Genomic DNA, 14588 nt, shown 5'->3' with positions numbered 1-14588 from the left:
TCCAACAAGACTATTCCTGTAAACGAATAATATGGAGTTTACCATCCATTTAAGTAGATGAAAACATGTAAGAACACACCTTTTTTACAATATGTATAAAAATTGTTCCTAATTATTATAAATATTTTCTAATATTTTATATATAATATTTCAATAATGCAATGTAAGATTAGTAATTCTTCATGTGTGCTAACCCGACACTGAATTAGATCTAAATCGATAAACACAAATCGTGTTACCAATATTTTACAATTCTCTGTTCTTCACATAGGATTTTTTTGTATTATAAAATATATATTTCTATGTATATGTGAATGTGATAGTGTTAACATAAAATATATATCTATACCTATATATCTATAGGAATAGATATACAGGTATAGGTATATACAGATATATAGAGAAGCATATATTTACAATAAAAACAGAATTTATGCTTACCTGATAAATTACTTTCTCTTGTGATGTATCAAGTCCACGGATTCATCCTTTTCTTGTGGGATATTCTCCTTCCCAACAGGAAGTGGCAAAGAAAGCACACAGTAGAGCTGTCCATATAGCTCCCCCTCTAGCTCCACCCCCCAGTCATTCGACCGAAGGTTAGGAAGAAAAAGGAGAAACCATAGGGTGTAGTGGTGACTGTAGTTTAAACAAAAAAAACTACCTGACTTAATAGCCAGGGCGGGCCGTGGACTCGATACATCACAAGAGAAAGTAATTTATCAGGTAAGAATAAATTCTGTTTTCTCTTGTAAGATGTATCGAGTCCACGGATTCATCCTTTACTTGTGGGATACCAATACCAAAGTTTTGGACACGGATGAAGGGAGGGAACAAGACAGGTACCTTAAACGGAAGGCACCACTGCTTGTAAAACCTTTCTCCCAAAAATAGCCTCCGAAGAAGCAAAAGTATCGAATTTGTAAAATTTGGAAAAAGTATGCAGCGAAGACCAAGTCGCTGCCTTACAAATCTGTTCATCAGAAGCCTCATTTTTAAAAGCCCATGTGGAAGCCACTGCTCTGGTAGAATGAGCAGTAATTGTTTCGGGAGGCTGCTGGCCAGCAGTCTTATAGGCCAAACGGATGATGCTTTTCAGCCAAAAGGAAAGAGAGGTAGCAGTCACCTGACCTCTCCTCTTACCAGAATAGATAACAAACAATGAAGTTGTTTGTCTGAAATCCTTAGTTGCTTGTAAATAGAACGTTAAAGCACGAACCACATCAAGATTGTGTAACAGACGTTCCTTCTTCGAAAATGGATTAGGACACAGAGGAGGAACAACAATTTCCTGGTTAATATTCTTATTAGACACAACCTTAGGAAGAAAACCGGGTTTGGTACGCAAAACTACCTTATCTGCATGGAAAACCAGGTAAGGTGAATCACACTGTAAAGCAGATAACTCTGAAACTCTTCGAGCAGAAGAGATAGTTACCAAAAACAAAACTTTCCAAGATAAAAGCTTAATATCTATGGAATGTAAAGGTTCAAACGGAACCCCTTGCAGAACTGAAATAACTAAATTCAGACTCCATGCCACAGGTCTATAAACAGGCTTGATTCTGACTAAAGCCTGACTAAACGCTTGAACGTCTGGTACCTCTGCCAGACATTTGTGTAAAAGAATAGACAAAGCAGATATCTGTCCTCTTAAGGAACTAGCTGATAATCCTTTCTCCAATCCTTCTTGGAGAAAGGACAATATCCTGGCAATCCTAATCTTACTCCATGAGTAACCCTTGGATTCACACCAAAAAATATATTTTCGCCAAATCTTATGGTAGATTTTCCTGGTGACAGGCTTTCTAGCCTGAATCAGGGTATCAATAACCGACTCAGAGAAACCACACTTTGATAGAATTAGATTTGGATGTTTGAAAGGACCTTGTATTAGAAGGTCCTGCCTCATTGGTAGCATCCATGGTGGAACAGATGACATGTCCACTAGGTCTGCATACCAGGTCCTGCGTGGCCCACGCAGGCGCTATTAGAATCACCAAAGCCCTCTCCTGCTTGATTCTGGCAACCAGACGAGGGAGGAGAGGAAATGGTGGAAAAACATAGGCCAGATTGAAGGACCAAGGCGCTGCTAGAGCATCTATCAGCACCGCCTGGGGATCCCGGGATCTGGACCCGTAAAGCGGAAGCTTGGTGTTCTGACGGGACGCCATCAGATCCAATTCTGGAGTGCCCCATAGTTGAGTCAGCTGGGCAAACACCTCCGGGTGGAGTTCCCACTCCCCCGGGTGAAAAGTCTGACGACTTAGAAAATCCGCCTCCCAGTTGTCTACTCCTGGGATGTGAATTGCTGAGAGATGGCAAGAGTGATCCTCTGCCCACCTGATTATTTTTGTTACTTCCATCATTGCTAGGGAACTCCTTGTTCCCCCTTGATGATTGATGTAAGCTACAGTCGTGATGTTGTCCGACTGAAATCTGATGAATTTGGCCGCAGCTAGCTGAGGCCATGCCTGGAGCGCGTTGAATATCGCCCTCAGTTCCAGAATGTTTATCGGGAGAAGAGCTTCTTCCCGAGACCATAAGCCCTGAGCTTTTAGGGAGTCCCAGACTGCACCCCAGCCCAACAGACTGGCGTCGGTTGTTACGATGATCCACTCTGGTCTGCGGAAACACATTCCCTGAGACAGGTGATCCTGAGACCACCACTAGACAAGAGAATCTCTGGTCCCCTGGTCCAGCTGTATTTGAGGAGACAAATCTGCATAATCCCCATTCCACTGTTTGAGCATGCATAGTTGCAGTGTTAGGTGTATCCATGCAAAAGTGACTATGTCCATTGCCGCTACCATTAGCCCGATTGTCCCCATGCACTGAGCTACAGATGGCCGAGGAATAGAATAAAGGGCTCGGCAAGTGGTTAAGAGTTTTAACTTTCTGACCTCCGTCAGAAATATTTTTATTTCTACCGAGTCTATTAGAGTTCCTAGGAAGGAAACTCTTGTGAGGGGGGAGAGAGAACTCTTTTTGATGTTCACCTTCCACCCATGAGACCTCAGAAAGGCCAATACAATTTCCGTGTGAGACTTGGCTCTTTGGAATGTCGACTCTTGAATTAAGATGTCGTCTAGATAAGGCGCCACTGCTATGCCCCGCAGTCTTAGAACTGCCAGGAGGGACCCTAGCACCTTTGTGAAAATTCTGGGAGCAGTGACCAACCCGAAAGGAAGAGCCACAAATTGGTAATGCTTGTCCAGAAAGGCGAACCTGAGAAACTGGTGATGATCTTTGTGGATAGGATGTGCAGATACGCATCCTTTAGATCCATGGTAGTCATATATTGACCCTCCTGGATCATTGGCAAGATTCTCCGAATGGTCTCCATCTTGAATGATGGGACTCTGAGGAATTTGTTTAGAATTTTGAGATCCAGGATTGGTCTGAAAGTTCCTTCTTTCTTGGGAACCACAAACAGGTTTGAGTAAAAACCCAGCCCTTGTTCCGCAATTGGAACTGGGTGGATCCCACCCATTGTATGTAGGTCTTCTACACAGCGTAAGAATGCCTCTTTCTTTGTCTGGTCTGTAGACAGACGAGAAATGTGGAACCTTCCCCTTGGAGGGGAGTCTTTGAATTCTAGAAGATATCCCTGGGATACAATCTCTAAGGCCCAGGGATCGTGTACGTTTCTTGCCCAAGCCTGAGCAAAGAGAGAGAGTCTGCCCCCTACTAGATCCGGTCCCGGATCTGGGGCTACCCCACCATGCTGACTTGGAGGCAGCTGCAGGCTTCTTGGCCTGTTTACCCTTGTTCCAGCCCTGGTAAGGTTTACAGGCTGACCTGGGTTGCGAAGAGTTACCCTCTTGCTTTGTAGCAGGGGAGGATAAAGCGAGACCGCGCCTGAAATTCCGAAAGGAACGAAAATTATTTTGTTTGTTTTTTATCTTAAAGGACTTGTCCTGAGGGAGAGCATGGCCTTTTCCCCCAGTGATTTCTGAAATAATCTCTTTCAATTCAGGCCCGAAGAGGGTCTTTCCTTTGAAAGGGATGTTCAAGAGTTTGGATTTTGACGACACATCGGCCGACCAGAACTTTAGCCATAGCGCCCTGCACGCTAAAATGGCGAAACCTGAATTCTTTGCCGCTAACTTAGCTAGTTGGAAAGCGGCATCTGTGATAAAAGAATTAGCCAGCTTAAGAGCCTTAATTCTGTCCATAATGTCCTCATATGAGGTCTCCGTCTGGAGCGCATCTTCCAGCGCCTCGAACCAGAAAGCAGCTATAGGTTGGAGAAGAAAACCTTGCTGAACAAAAATTTTCTTAAGTAAACCCTCTAATTTTTTATCTATAGGGTCTTTAAAAGCACAACTGTCTTCAATTGGTATGGTTGTGCGTTTAGCAAGTGAAGAAATAGCCCCCTCCACCGTAGGGACCGTCTGCCATGAGTCCCGCATGGGGTCAGATATGGGGAACATTTTATTAAAAACAGGAGGGGGAACAAAGGGAATACCTGGTCTATCCCACTCCCTAGTAACGATATCCGCAATCCTCTTAGGGACCGGGAACACATCAGTGTAAAAAGGAACTTCTAGATACTTATCCATTTTACACAATTTCTCTGGAACCACCATAGGGTCGCAGTCATCCAGAGTAACTAATACCTTCCTGAGCAATAAGCAGAGGTGTTCTAGTTTAAATTTAAAAGCCAACGTATCTGAATCTGTCTGAGGAGAAACCTTTCCTGAATCGGAAATTTCTCCCTCAGAAAGCACATCCCTCGCCCCCACTTCAGAGCGTTGTGAGGGTATATCTGATACGGCTACTAAAGCATCAGAATGCTCAGAATCTGTTCTTAAAACAGAGCTATCACGCTTTGCAGGTAACACGGGCAGTTTAGATAAAAACACTGAGAGAGTATTATTCATAACTGCCGCCAAGTCTTGCAAGGTAAAAGAGTTAGACACACTAGAGGTGCTAGGCATCGCTTGAGCGGGCGTAACTGGTTGTGACACTTGGGGAGAGGTTGACGGGCTAACCTCGTTACCTTCTGTCTGAGAATCATCTTGGGCCACATTTTTAAGTGCAACAATATGTTCTTTAAAGTGTATAGACATATCAGTACAAGTGGGACACATTCTGAGGGGGGGTTCCACCATGGCTTCAAAACACATTGAACAAGGATTTTCCTTGGTGTCAGACATGTTTAAAAGACTAGTATTAAAACAAACAGGCTTGGAAATCACTTTAATCAAGTAAAGACACGCTTTGAAAAAAACGTTACAGTGCCTTTAAGAGATAAAAAAGGCACACAATTTTGCAAAACAGTGAAAAAATGCAGCAAACTTTTCGAAATTTTTACAGTATGTACCTAAAGCATTAGTAAGATTGCACCACTAGCAATAAAAATGATTAACCCCTTAATGCCAAAACCGGATCGACAGTAAGCCAAAAAAACGGTTAAAAAAACGTTCAGCACCCTGCCACAGCTCTGATGTGGCCCTACCTGCCCTTAGGAACCAGATTTGTGGGGAAAAACTTCTTATAGGCCCTCAAACTGCAGCCGGACCCTCCATGTGAAGCAGCCTTAACTTCTAGTCAAATATAACTGCGCATCTGAGGCGTGAAATTAGGCCCCTCCCACCTCACTACGGTGCTTGTGAGGCCTAAAGAAACACTCCCAAGTGTTTGAATAATAGCCATGTGGGTAACAACCCCTGAAAGAAACCCAAAGTAACCCTCAAAGTGTCTCAAACAAACAAAATTTTCAATAAAAACCGTTTGACATGAAAGTAGTGTCCTTTCTGCTAGAGAGTAAATAGCACACACCGGCACCATTTAAAATAACAAACTTTTGCTTGTAGAAAATAAAAACTACATTTCTAACACCACATTCACTTTACCCTTCCGATTGCTTAGAGCCAGCAGAATGACTGGAGGGTGGAGCTAGAGGGGGAGCTATATGGACAGCTCTGCTGTGTGCTCTCTTTGCCACTTCCTGTTGGGAAGGAGAATATCCCACAAGTAAAGAATGAATCCGTGGACTCGATACATCTTACAAGAGAAAATTACATTATCCTGTATGTGAAGAACATTGGGATGTTAAATATAAATACAGTAAATATACAGTAAAAGATGTATACATAATTAAATGCGTACACACATATATACATGCATGCACATATTTAGACATGTACTGTATATGTATGTATATATAGTCCTTTGTAGTCAAACATCTTGTCACCTACCATATACCTTTCAACCCCTATAACTTTTTAAAAAATATTTATGTGAATAGTTTTATCAGATAGTATTTATATGAGTGTAACTGCGATTGCGTTCTCACAGTCACTTTTACTTTCAACAAATGATGGGGAAAAAAGTTAGAACACCCCTTCTAATCTAGCCCATTGTGTTTATATGCATTGATTTAGCAATGGGTGCCCCCCTGTTTGCACCAGCTATTGTAATTCAGCCTTTCATGTTTGTAACACTAATATAGCAAAAGCAAATGTTAGTATTGGGAGCCATTGAAAGTATGTTTTACCAAATGTACAACATTTTATAGAAGAAACTCACAATTGTCAAATTAGACTATCAGAGTGAGACACTACTTAGAGTGTTTTATCTAAATCATATAATAAGCAGCACTCCCTGATATTATGTATTTTGCAACTTGATCCAATTTCACCCAGTCCATAAAATCACATGCCGCTGGACCACCTTGACTCCACCCAGGACTATATGAACATCCAGCAGACCATGCTTATATAGCCCAGACCAATTGCTCCACCCCCACACCACCCAGCCTTCACCCCAGACACACTGAACCTACCCCCAGACCACTATGCCTTGATCCTAGACATCTTGACCCTTGGTCCAAGCACACGCTGACCTCACCCCAAAAAATTCACTGCCACTCCGCCCCCAAAACTACCCTGACTCTGCCCCAGATCAAAGGTATAGCTCATCCTGGGATGAAGAAATAGGCATTATCCTCCTATAAATGGGAGTAAGGTGAATTATTATTGCTACTTTAATTATATATATAAAAGAACAATTTGATAGCTACAGAAAAATAAATAATCATGATTTACTAAAATTTACATCGAAAGTAAACAGGGAGCCTGTTTGCATATTACAGAAAACTTTTCTGAGTGACGCTATAGCATATGTACATTACCGCACACTATTAAATAATTTTCAAAGCTGGCAGATCCAAAAATTGCAGCTATTTCTATTTAGGAAATGTAGCACTATGTTTACAGTATATAAAATAAAAGCCTGCAGTATTAGTCTGACTTCTTCAACACATCCTGTAAGGAAGTTGCTTAACACTTAACCAGCAAATGTAAGTAGAAATGTGATGAACTGAACTAGCAGAGGTAATAACTAAATGTGTAAACAATGTTTAAAGGGACATAATAATCCCTAAATGTTTAAAGGGGCATAGTAGGGCAATATATATATACAATATATATATATATATATATATATATATATATATATATATATTCTATGTATCTTTTTAGAAATTTTTAGTACATGTATAATAATTATTTACATTATTTATTAATATGTTTCAGTATTTCATATTTAATAAATACAAAATGAAGAACCTTGTTTACACATTTAAGGCTTGATTACAAGTGGAGCGCTAAATATTGTTTGCATGCAACCAATCTTAGCGCTCCATTTTGTGATATAAGCACACGATAATGTGTTCTGGTATTACAAGTAAATCGCAATGTGAAAGTGAGCTTGTGTTCGCAGTGCTAGAAAGAATTTCACTCACGAGAGCGCGCTTCCATAGGCTCCTATGGGAGCCTTGGTCTGCATCAGATCCTCGCGCAGTGAAGGGGGTAAGTAGCACAAAGATGGGGAACCATTTTTAAATATATTTGTACTGTATATGCTTATATACATATATATTTATGTGTTAATATTTGTATATACACATATTAACACAAACATATGTATATCAGCATATACATATATATTTACATTGCGGTCTATAGGAACACACAGTTCCAATAGACCACAATGTAAAGGCACTTTACAGTGCCTTTTTTTTCGAACACCCCACCAACTTTAAAGCCCTAAACTGCCTAGTGATTAATTTTCTGAGCGCTAATTCCTACCACGAGCTTGCAGTAGCAATAACCAGCCACTTGTAATGGCTGGTTAATTATCGATCTCCCGCAAACGGAGTTATCTTAAGGTACATATCTGATAATGTAAATAAAAAAATAGATATCTATACCTGTATATCTATAAAAATAAATATACATATATAGGTATACATAGCAATATGTAGAAATTTAAACTATTTAAACTAAAAAACATAATTTTTGCTTATCTGATACAACCCAATTAAAAAAGTTGGGACAGTATGGAAAATGCAAAAAAACAAACACCTGTACTATATTGAAAACACATTACTTGATGAATTTAATGTATTTTTATATTCACTTATTTCAAATCTGAAGACTGCAACACACTTTAAAAAAGTTGGGAAAGTAAACTATTTACCACTGTGTAACATCACCTTTTCTTTTTTTTTTTCAAAGTCTTTTTATTAAGAATCCAATCAGTAATAGTTTACAACATCTCAGAAAAATTAGTTACAAATCAAATACGGTTTCATGTACATTTTCAAATGACATGCAATTAAAGGAGACATTCTTATGCGTTTCTAGTAAAACTTAACATGTTTCTTGGATTCTAGTTTTTAATACTCTAGTTCTTTCAACTGATTAACATAACTTAAACATGAGAGTCTCGATGTTTCCAGCCATCACAGCTATCAATAAATTCTAATATTTCTGAAAAATTAATAGCCATTCACTAATAAATCCTGTTGGGAAGGAGAATATCCCACAAGTAAAGGATGAATCCGTGGACTCGATACATCTTACAAGAGAAAATGACATTATCCTGTATGTGAAGAACATTGGAATGTTAAATATAAATACAGTAAATATACAGTAAAAGATGTATACATAATTAAATGCGTACACACATATATACATGCATGCACATATTTAGACATGTACTGTATATGTATGTATATATAGTCCTTTGTAGTCAAACATCTTGTCACCTACCATATACCTTTCAACCCCTATAACTTTTTAAAAAATATTTATGTGAATAATTTTATCAGATAGTATTTATATGAGTGTAACTGCGATTGCGTTCTCACAGTCACTTTTACTTTCAACAAATGATGGGGAAAAAAGTAAGAACACCCCTTCTAATCTAGCCCATTGTGTTTATATGCATTGATTTAGCAGTGGGTGCCCCCCTGTTTGCACCAGCTATTGTAATTCAGCCTTTCATGTTTGTAACACTAATATAGCAAAAGCAAATGTTAGTATTGGGAGCCATTGAAAGTATGTTTTACCAAATGTACAACATTTTATAGAAGAAACAATTGTCAAATTAGACTCATTTCCAAAACCGTCCGGTCCAGGTGCTTTGCCCCCCTTAAGGGATTTGATTGCATTCAGAGTCTCAGATAATGTGAAGGGGGCGTCTAAGTCATCTTTTTGTTCTGATGTGATCTTGGGGAGGCCTAATTGTGCTAAATAGTCTTGTATGGCATTGTCTGTTGGGGTTGTATCACTACGATTCAGGTTATATAATGATTCATAGTACTGTCTGAACTTTTCTGCTATGTCCACAGATGTATACCAGTCCTTGCCCTTCTCATCCTTAATATATGTAATATATCTACTAAGTGTTTTTCTCTTCAGTTGTCTGGCTAACATCCTCCCCTGCTTGTTTGCTCCCTCATAGAATTTTTTCCTTAAATATAAAGCGTTTCGTTTAGCTTCCTTGCCTAGGTAGCAATTGAGCTGTTGCCTCTTATGTTCTAGGCTGTCTAGTAGGGAACGGTCGTTAGGGAAGGTCTTATGTATTTACTGTAATTTGTTTAAATCTGTCAACAGAGAAGAAAGGTAAATATGGTTTTGTTTTGTTTTGTTTTGGCAGATTTCATAGCTATTAGTTCTCCACGTAAAAAGCACTTGTGTGCATTCCATAAGTGTTGGGGGTTAATGCCTGGAGTGTCATTTAGCCTGAAATACTCTTCTAGTTTGTTGGCTGTTTGAATTCTAATCATGGGATCTTTTAATAGGGTCTCATCTAGTCTCCAGGTTCGCCGTAGGCGGGGTTGCAATGGAAAGTTTAGTGTACAACTAATCATGGCGTGGTCTGACCACGTTATGGGAAGAATCTCTGTTCGTGTAACTTGTGCTAGGCTAGTGACATCAATCATGAGATAGTCTATCCTGGAGTAATGTTGGTGGGGGTAGGAATAGAAGGTGTAGTCTCTAACGTTAGGATGGTGCAAGCGCCAAGCATCGTGGACTGCCAAGGAGGAGAGATGGGTTTTGACTAGGTGTATGGCTTTGGTAGAGGTTGAGGATGTACCTGTGGAGCAATCTATTGATAGGTCTAAGGCTATGTTGAAATCACCACCAATCATCAAACAATGTTGGCGTGTGTCCATAATTCTTTTACATATGTGCTGAAAAAAACGAGGGGAGTCTAGGCTGGGAGCATAGATATTGACTAATGTAATATTTTTATGGTGGAAAGACCCTGTGAGAATTAAATATCTTCCCTCCCTGTCTCTGGTAACTGAGTTAACCTTAAGGGGGTGTTTTTATTGATTAGTATTCCTACAACATTATGCTTAGTGGAGTTTGAGGCAAAATATGTAGCACCAAATTTCAAGAAGGAGGATTTGGGCTTGTGGCCTCTTTTAAAGTGGGTCTCTTGAATCATCACCACATCACAGTGTAGTCTTTTATAATCTTTAACTGCCACAGATCTTTTCTGCGGAATATTGAAACCCTTTACATTATGGGACAAGATTTTAAGATAATTCATTGTTTTTGTTGACATGGATTATTAGCATGAAACCTATTTTGGGTGGCTTGTGATAATGGTATATCAAATTCCTGACTTTAGAATAAACACATGTTGAAACATTCAAGACCTCAAAAACATATATATCAAAACAGTAACAAACAGAAAAAAAAACTGTAGTAAACATTTTCAACACTTAGTGTATCTGTGAAATTATACACCATAATTGGGGGAAACGGTGTCATATCTTTGCTCTAAACTAATATATTCAAGTTATAGTATAGGATTGCGGGGGGGTCTGTCTGTGAGAGAGGTAAATCTATTCTAAGTAAACAACAACTGCCTGGTCTATCACTCTGATATCACAATAAATGAGTAAAAACAAGACTTTCATTACAACATGAAATACAAACTGAACAGTATATCATCAGAACAATATTAGTGCTTTGTTTGTGCAACATTTCTAGTAAATTGGTCAGAATGACCCTTCTGGGCGGGCCCTGATGGTTTAGCAGGTGAAGACCAAACTTAAATTATAAGGAAATTTAACATGTAATCCCCCGAGAGCATGATAAAAAGTCATATTTGCATAGTCAATGAGGACCCCCTAGTAAAAAGAGAATCCCTTTCCATCTTTCTTGCTGTGGGAATGTGTTGTGCCCCTCTCTCCACTGCATGAGAGAGTAGTGAGATGATGGAAGGATTGAATTATGTAAGCCCCAGATGAAGCTTAGGGTAGAGGGAAGATTTCAAATCTCTTTGCGGTGCTATTTAAACTAAACCCAATATCACATCACAACTACATTTTTACTTTATGTCTTACCCAACCTTCATACTCAGGGACCTCCTTGAGGAGTACTACAGTGGTGTCATTGATATTATCTTGGATTGAGTCATAATGTTAGGAGGTAGTTTCAAAGGCTTGTGAGTTAAAGGAAATAAAAAATCCTTATGAGTTTGCTAGTGGGATTCCTCTCGAGATGGAGGGTCTGTTTTGCGTCTCTTAGTTTGTGATTTGATCCATTGAGATCGTTGTTCCCTGGGAAGGTCACAATTATTGTCCTTTAGTTGAGAAGATGAGTTCAGAACATTGTCCTCTGGGGGATGGATAGAGATATTTAATTTCTTGGAGAAATTTTCTAGGTCTTGAAAGTTCTTATATATGGCCTGAGTGCCCTGGTGAGTAGCTATTATACTGAAGGGGAAACCCCATCTATATCGAATGTCATTGTCTTGGAGAGCTTTTGTGATAAATCTCACCTCCTTCCTCCTCTGAATAGTATGTGGGCATAGATCTTGATATATCTGCAAAGAACTGTCTCTGAACGAGATTTCTCTTCTAGCCCGTGCTGCGTGCCATAGATCTTCTTTAATGGTATAGCGTAGAAACTTAATAATTACATCCCTAGGGGGTGCAGGCGGCTTTGAAGGTGGTCTAAGAGCCCTGTGTATTCGCTCAATGTCTTCGGTCTGGAGAATAGGTGACCTTGGCAATAGAAAGGCACATAAGTCCTTCAGATATGATTTTAACTGGTCTTGCTGGACCTCTTCTGGGACACCACGTATCTTAAGGTTATTGCGCCTTCCACGATTATCCAAGTCCTCTATCTTTTCCCGTAGGCTTTGGACAATTGAATCTTGTATCGATAATTGAGTTGTATTGGAGCTGACTAGATTATTAAGAGCATCTTGCCCCTCTTCCAGGTACTCAATTCGAGAGCCCATATCTGTTAATTCTTTTTTAAGGTCCCTCATTTCTTCTTTTATAAAGGACCTTAAGGAGGCCAGGTCAGACTTAGAGGGAAGGTCTGCTAGTTGTGATTGCAGCATCTTTAATGTGTGATGATGTAAAGATGAAGATTCTGTTTGTGAGTCTGAAGGAGACTTGTCTTGAGGGTGAGATGTGTCAGGGGGTGATGTCTCTGATGATTGAAAAAAGGTAGACACTGATGGCGTAGTCGATATTGCCTTAGGTGGTTTTTCTGACTTTGGGCCTTTGCGTTGTGACATTTCAGCCCCACCTGCAATTCGTCAAACGAGTGGTTCAGGCCTAGACAGGATCTTAATCACTCACTCCCGGTTTCTAATAAGAGACCCGTTGATTATGGAGTAGCAGTTTATAGTTATGTAGGCCTTGGAGTTTTAAATTAGAAGTTAGGTCAGATGAAATCTAGCAGATCGCATAGGCCTTGCAGGGGGTGGGGAGGTCGCCTCCTCTTTACACACCAAACTTGCAGGTATAGTATGATCTCTCTAAAGTCTAAGTGTGTCTGTTAGCGTGTAGTGTTTGCGGTGGGGGCCCCCACAGTCTTGGCCGTGAAACTCACCCCTGCATAGGCCGCGGATCGATGCGATGCGGTAGTACACCAGGCAGCTCAGTGGTCCAAATCAAGGTGACAGGAACTGCTTCGATCGTGAGTGGGGATAGTGCAGGTGGCCCTTGTGTGTCTGGCTGTATCGGGTAGGTACTCCATGAATGCGGTATGCGAGCGCCTGCAGAATTTTCTCTCCTCTAAGTAATCAAAGATGGCGGTCGCTAACTCCACTGGGTCAAACAAAAACCACACCTAAAATCTCCCCACGGGTCTGCAGCCAGCAAATTCTTTCTCCATTTCAGGGCATAAGTGTTAGTTGTTTAGAAATGGCAAATTTAAGACCCCCGCTTATCCTTTATGTGTCATTAGAGCTACGACAGCTACGGAGCTCAGCTAGAACGCAGCCATGTTCAAGCACGGCTTGGCTCCGCCCCCAAAATCACCTTTTATTTTAATAACATTTATTAAGTGTTTGTACATTGAAGATACAAGTTTTTTAAGTTTAGCAAGCACGATTTTCCCCCATTCATCCATTATTCATGTCTTCAGATGCACAACTGTACAGGGCCTTCGTTGCCTTATTTGGCGCTTCATAATGCGCCACACATTCTCAATCGGAGACAGGTCAGGACTGCAGGCAGGCCATGCTAGCACTTGCACTCTCTGGTTACACAACCATGCACTTGTAATCCGGGCAGAATGTGGTTTGGTGTTGTCGTGCTGGAAAATGCAGGGACGTCCCTGGAAAAGACAACATCTGGATGGCAGCATATGTTGCTCCAAAATGTATTCATATCTTTCTGCATTAATGGTGCCATCACAGATGTGCAAGTTACCAATGGACATTGACACCCCCATACCATGACAGATGCTGGCTTTGGACCTGATGCTGATAACAGCTTGGTTAATCATTTTCCTCTTTGGCCCGGAGAACATGACGGCTGTCTTTTGTAAAAACTATTTGAAATGTTGACTTGTCAGATCAGAAAACATGATTCCACTGTCCTACTGTCCATCTCAGATGAGACCAAGCCCAGAGTCGGCAGCGCTTCTGGACAAAGTTGATGTATGGCTTCTGCTTTGCACAGTAAAGCCTTAACTTGCATCTGTTGATACAGTGGCGAATGGTGTTGACTGAATGTTTACCAAAGTATTCCCAAGCCCATGTAAGGATAACCATTACAGACTCATGACAGTTTTTGAGACAGTGATGTCTGAGGAATCGGAAATCACGCGCATTCATAAGTGGTTTTCTGCCTTACCCTTTACACACCGAGATTTGACCAGATTCCTTAAATCTTTTAAGTATATTGTGCTCTGTAGAAGGTGAAATGACTAAAATCCTACTGATTTTTCTTTGGGAAAGTGTTTGATTATTCGCTGATGCATCTGTTGGCAGATTGGCGAGCCTTGACCCATTCTTGCTCTTGAAGGACT

General features: G+C 40.3%; 1 protein-coding gene across 1 annotated transcript in view; it reads right to left on the bottom strand.

The window, feature by feature from the left end:
- The window catches only part of ARHGAP15 (Rho GTPase activating protein 15), a 1708250-nt gene extending 1698519 nt beyond the window's left edge, over positions 1 to 9731 (bottom strand). Inside the window, exon 1 of the mRNA XM_053712626.1 lies at positions 9365 to 9731. Coding sequence (XP_053568601.1) covers positions 9365 to 9731 — 367 coding nt within the window. The remainder of the gene's footprint in view (positions 1 to 9364) is intronic.
- Positions 9732 to 14588: the final 4857 nt, after the last annotated feature.

This window comes from Bombina bombina, chromosome 1 (genome assembly GCF_027579735.1).
Source record: "Bombina bombina isolate aBomBom1 chromosome 1, aBomBom1.pri, whole genome shotgun sequence".
Classification (NCBI taxonomy): Eukaryota; Metazoa; Chordata; class Amphibia; order Anura; family Bombinatoridae; genus Bombina; species Bombina bombina.
The sequence above is the reverse complement of the archived record's forward strand: the minus strand, read 5'-3'. Positions and strand labels throughout refer to the sequence as shown.